General features: G+C 40.0%; 1 protein-coding gene across 1 annotated transcript; it reads right to left on the bottom strand.

Annotated features, from left to right (window-relative positions):
• Positions 1-2093: 2093 nt before the first annotated feature.
• On the bottom strand, positions 2094-2459 carry LOC115908067 (procyclic form-specific polypeptide B1-alpha-like). Its single transcript, XM_030956363.1, has one exon. It carries the CDS (start codon positions 2457-2459, stop codon positions 2094-2096), a length of 366 nt encoding a protein of 121 aa, XP_030812223.1.
• Positions 2460-6227: the final 3768 nt, after the last annotated feature.

Below are 6227 nucleotides of genomic sequence, written 5' to 3' on the forward strand. Positions count from 1 at the left end.
AGACTGCACAGGCTTCTGCAGGGAGTGGGTGATCCCACACTGAAGTATGTGCAGTGTCAGAATTTACTCCAGTAAACAGAGAAGGGATGGACTTTTTGGTTTATGCCTCTGAGTGCTCCCCAGAATGATATTTAGCATTGATGTCACCCAAGCCAATTTTTTTTCTGCTCAAGAAAGCATTTGAAACAACCAAATTCTGTTGATGAAAGTAATTATCAAAACTGAAAAAGGATATAACAACAAAAAAGTATACTGTGAACTGTTGGTATGAAACTTTGTTTTCAGTATGAATAAGTTAGTGAGTTTTGCTTTAACAGTTGTGAACTTACTTAATATACACAAAAGTTTATTTTCTAGACTTTATTTTGTCCCTACATTAATGCTGACAATATAATCACAAAACTTTATGAAGTATCATACCCTGGTAAAATAATTCCAAACAAAACAAATGAGAATCCATGGGGGAATTATAGCATAGGATCTTGATAAGCCAAAATAGAAAACTGTAAAGGATACCAGGTGTCTTTGTAGGGTTTATGTGTGAGTGACTGTATAGAGTGCACTGACACTCCTGATGTTCAAATAAATCACATGGAGAAACTCCACCTGGTAATCTATAGGAATAAGTTAAATGCATTCTTCAAAATTATATCAAAAGCAGTTAAAAATGTAAACCATTAAAATGTTATAGAATAGCACTTTATTTATAAAAATGTCATTTGCATTTTTGAACACTGTTTAACTTCCATGCTTGTTTTGCTGTTTTCGAATAACAAATTGACCATTTCAAATTCATAATGAGGTATGAAATAAATGAGAGGGTGCTGAGGGTGAGTCATTCATTAATCATAAGCAAAACAGGGACAAAATCAAGGACACAGGAGCACAAACTGTAAAAGTAATAGGTTGCATAATCTTTGTATTTAATATTAACTACATTATGTTTTTCACATGAGTTCTGAGAAATTGGGATTTTTATGTTTACATGAAACTAATCCAAGGTAAATTTTATTTCTCAATATTATTTTGTTCTAGAGGTTGCCCTCTTTTTAATAAAGTAGAAGACAACACATCCTAGCTATGACATTGTTATGAAGATTTAATAGAAGGGTTAGCAGGAACACTGAAGTCTACTGCAACTTTTGATTTAAGATATTCCACTTCTGACTAGAGTGTACAAAACCCTTATTGTTTGTCATGGCAGATCTCCCATTAAGGACATAAATTCACCTGGAATTAGTTGTTTTGGCCAAAATAAGTTATTATTCATATTCATGTGTCAGAGAAGGACAGAACAAGAACTATTATTCAAACCATTCTGTCTCTATCCTTTGAGAGTTCAATCCACAGTGGTTACACAATGTGCAACAGAGTTGTTTTTAGTTTGCAGGTAATGTGAGTATTTAAATAGTAGGTGTAGCTGAAATAGACATCATAAAAAGAATTTGTTACCCCACGTCAGTTTTCAACAAAAAACCACAAAAATAAATTAGGGTGTAATAAGGCAAGGTGAACTGGTGGCACAGCAGGGCGTCGGCTCGTTTCTGAATCACTAAACAGATGCATCTCTCTGTTCCATTCATTTGGATGGAGCTGGCATTGATGTTACTCTTTGTTGTTATTGTGGCGTTTACTGGACAGAGAAGGAGAAAGAGAGGAGAAAAGTCAGAGTGAGAACTGTGCAGATAACTTGCTGTTAGAACTGTCGTGTTTTGTGGCCCCCAGTGTGGGACCCATTGCCAGGCCCATGAGCTGTGTGTGTCTGTAGGTCTGTCTGTGTGGGGCAGGAATGCTGTGTGTGTCTGTAGGTCTGTCTGTGTGGGGCAGGAGTGCTGTGTGTGTCTGTAGGTCTGTCTGTGTGGGGCAGGAGTGCTGCGTGTGTCTGTAAGTCTGCCTGTGTGGGACAGGAGCGCTGTGTGTGTCTGTAGGTCTGTCTGTGGGGGGCTGACCAGCACTCCTGGGATCCCAGTACAGCTCCCAGCCCACCTAGCATGGATCACACCATGGGCTTGGTGCTCCATAGCAGTTTATCCTTCTGCACACAAAAAATGGAGATGCTGAGCAGATGATGCCTCACTTCAGCACTGTGGGGATCACAGGGAGCAGTGCTCCATGGCCAGGCACATGAACCTGATGGAGTCACTGGAGCCAGGCACAGCTGTGCCCTGGGGTCCTGCCCTCTGTGAGCTCAGGTGAAAGCCTGGCTCTGCACCAGGGTCAGGGTCTGTTCCTGGCTCTGCACCAGGGTCAGGGTCTGTTTCTGGGCCTGCACCAGGGTCAGGGTCTGTTCCTGGCTCTGCACCAGGGTCAGGGTCTGTTTCTGGGCCTGCACCAGGGTCTGGGTCAGTTCCTGGGCCTGCACCAGGGTCTGGGTCAGTTCCTGGGCCTGCACCAGGGTCTGGGTCTGTTCCTGCCTCTGCACCAGGGCCTGTTCCTGGCTCTGCAGTCAAATGCTGCATTCCCGATGGAGGAGCTGCACTTGAGCTGCCCTGAGGCTGTCCCCACTGTCACAGGCTGTGGCTGGCACCCCTCAGTGAGGGCCAGCCCCTGAGGTGCTGCAGCCCTGGCTGGAAGGGCTGGAGCCTCCATGGCTGAGGGGCTGCTCTGTGTCCGGCGCTCTGACTCGTGGCAGTCCCTGCTCACACCCTGCCCAGCTGTAATTAATGCACGTTGTTTCGGTGCACAGCAATGTCTGACTAAGCAGGTGCCTGCATTTAGGCTGTAAAACAGGAATTAATAGAGCAGTGGTTAATATTTAGTTAAAAATCACAATTCCTCAGTATTTCCGTTCACAATTTTTGCAACTTGAAGCAAAGTTGTGTCTGTAATTCTGTATCCAGAGGGAAAAAGTTTCTGTTGGTTAACAGTTCTACCAGCTCTCTTTGTTTTCCATTAGCCTGGATGAAGAAAGTATCTTAATTTTTAAAACTCCCATTTAACTAATTTCCCACCTTCTCTGCTCCAACATATCTACATTTTATAAATTGAATTGGTGCTATTTTCACACTGTGCTTAAGGTGTTTCTTCCTTATATGAGAAGCTATATATAAGCTGCAAGGTGTTAAAGCCAGTAATTGTTACTGGTGTTTTTCTTTCTAAAGTAATATAAAGGACATGATCAATTAATAGACTGATATAATATCAAAACCGAGGAATTTTCCCAGATCTCTGAAAAATCATACATTCCACTAAGATCTGTGTAAGGGGGGAGATCCTCATAATATATTTACCTTTATTGTAGGTGCAGGTGGTTTAAGTGTGGTGCTCTGGTTTAGATTCCAGAGCAAATAGGTTACCTATGATATTATCATTCCCAGGAATATATTGCAAAGCAGTGTCTTTCTCAAGCAATGTGGGTAAAGGGTTCACTCTGTCCCCCGTGCTCATCTGCTTGAATGCTTTTCCCAAGCTCCAGATCAATCTTTAACTCCTCACTTTTAAATTAAGATGAAATACCATGGAGAAGAAAGGGAACATAAATACTTCCAAAATTCTAGGAAATAGGTTTTCTCACTTTTCCCTCTCCTAAGCAAGATACTTAAAATTAAGAAGCCCATGAAGTCTTCTCTCTGCTGGATCAGGTATTTCCAAATTTTTGGAACCAATCTCGATTTTTTTTCAGCAGAATGGGTTTTTTTTTCAAGAAATACTCCAGTTCTTTACAGAGTCTTCAATTCAGTACCTGAGACATTTTGCGATGGGCCTGGGAAGTCTGTCAAAGTAGAAAATTTTGAAAAAAAACCAGTATCATCAGAATTTTCCTTTTATAGGTACCCTGCCCTGCTCTTTGCATGGTGTCTTGCACAATTAATCTCTCTGAATCTGAACTGGGCTTCCTCTGTACCTCAAACCATCCAGCTCTGCAGAGCTGCTGTTATTCTTCTGTCAGAGGCTGTTTCTGCAGCACAGATGGAGGGTAACTTTATATTCAAAAGTTAAAAGGTGGAAAGAGTTTGGCTTTTGGGGGGACTTGAACTTATTTACATCTTCAGCATACTTGAAATTGCTGTTGAAATACCTACCAGTGTGTTCATGAAACGTCCTAGTTGAAGGAATGCATTTTAAGCAAATGCCCTCTCCCAGGTTAATGATTAGCACTGTGAGAATTCAGCCTGGTATTTACTGTATCATGACACAAGTAAATTGAACTCCAAGCAAGTAATTATCTATTTTTGTTTTAAAGTATGCAATGCCAAATTATTAACTTTTGCGGTAGAGGAGTAGTAAAAACAAGGGTCAGGCAGTACCCACAGAGTCTAGTGAGACTCATTTGTTCACACCCACTATGTCAAAAACAATGTTCTTATAGTGGGCTTCCTGTTTCCAAGGCAATATATAAATCATTATATACATTTTAAAAAAATACATCCCTGTCTTCATTATTGTATTAAAAAATAATCCTTACATTCTCTATCTATTGCTCTCTCTTCATCATAGCAAACTGTGCCTTCTGTTTACGTTTCAGTGGACAAATCAATTCATCTATTTTCCTGCCAGATTTTGGTCTGATCACAAACATGTCAGCTCTGTGCCTATTAAAATCAGAATTTTCAGCCTTATTAATTCTGTAGAAGGGGGCTTTACTTCGCTAGAAAAGTACTTATTTTTCTTGAAATGAAAATATTACCTTTGAGGAAAGATGTTGCCTGGAATATTCTGCCTGAAATGTGAATGCTTCAGAAAATTACAAGCATATAAAATTTTCAGAATTTAGATTAGAAGAAAAATACTTGGACATTATCAACTCTGCCACTGCACCTAAGCCTCCCAGTCTGCAAAGACTTTAAGGTTCTAATTCCATTTTGCAATTCCCAATATTTTTCACAGTAAGCTAGCACTGTTGAAAGGCTCAAAGGTGCTTCACCTAATTTTCCTTCTATCTCCAGACAGTATATGGCCAAGTTATTTAGATACAAATAAGCTTGAGAATATCACCAAATCCATTCTAATTTCATTCATGCCTTGGAGATAATAATTTAAAGAGCTAGTCACTGCTTGCAATTAAGCATGGAGAAAATAGATCTGTCCCATAATTTATGTCTGCAAAGGTTGGGCTGGATTTGTAATTAATGTTTGCTCCTTTTAATGAAATACTCCAAAGGTCTGCACTTCTGTCATTCATGGAGGTAATTTTTCAATTGATTAGTAAAATAATACTTGAAAAGTAAATGCACCTGCTTTAGCACAGAAATGTCTTAGTCAAGTAGAGACAATGATTGGAGTGCTAAAAAAATATCATTTCAATACAGTAGAGACTGGAGTTTTACTCCTCCAGAATTCAGAACTCCCACTAAAGAGAAAAAAAAAAAAGGTAATTAAACCTCCAACAACTTCCTCAGCATGCTTTCATCCAGTTTAATTCCTGGGTGGTTTTCAGCATAGCTAAATACTTCTAGGAGCACACGCCTGAGCTGCAAGTGAAATATGTCTGGAAAGCATATGTTACAGCAAGATATAATTTTTGTATTTGTGTACCTTAGTATTTTTGGAGGGCATGATCAATTCATTTCACTTTGGAAATTTGTTTTCATTTTGGATAAACACGTAAAATTTGACAGCTCAGTTAGATTCTATTCTTATTTCCTTTTCAGGATCGAACATCTTCAAACCTGCAGAGTGGCAAGACTTAAGAGTTAGGTTCCAGCAGCCACTGGTTTAAAATGGCTGGAAATGTCCTTTCTACAAAGAACCCACTATCAAAGCAAATGAAATAAAATAACAAGCCACCTCTGCCTGTTCTTAGGAAATTGATAAGGGATTTCTTTGAATTAATCACTCCAAAAAGCATGTTTGATGATTTCTGCTGCTTTGTTAATTTAGTCATTGTGACCCAAAGTTTACTAATCCTCTACTCCCCAGATCTCACACTTTGTAGGAGTGAGTATTCTGGGAATTGACTGCAAGTTGACCAGACAGGATGCAGAACAGAAGCCACAGTCTGTGCCAGATTCCTTGAGGGCCACAGACATGGTGATTCCAGAGGTTTTGGACCTTGTGTCACCTGGGACAAGGATTTTGCTTTCAGAGACAAGCAGGAGAAGGGAATAGGTGTGGTGAGAGGAGCCCTTATCCAGTGCTCAGCCTCATGGAGCAGAGCAATCCAGACAGTGCAGCAGGGGGATGAGAGTCATTAGAACACTTAACTTTAAAGATAAAAGTTTATCATTTTAATGCTGCAGTTTTAAGTGTTTGAGTCATCTGAAGGATCCAGCTCTTATTAAAGCATG

This window comes from Camarhynchus parvulus, chromosome 11 (assembly GCF_901933205.1).
Source record: "Camarhynchus parvulus chromosome 11, STF_HiC, whole genome shotgun sequence".
NCBI classification, from domain to species: Eukaryota; Metazoa; Chordata; class Aves; order Passeriformes; family Thraupidae; genus Camarhynchus; species Camarhynchus parvulus.

Coding starts and splice junctions, on each gene's coding strand:
- LOC115908067 (XM_030956363.1), bottom strand. CDS start 2,459: ATGCAGCATTTGACTGCAGAGCCAGGAACAGGCCCTGGTGCAGAGGCA.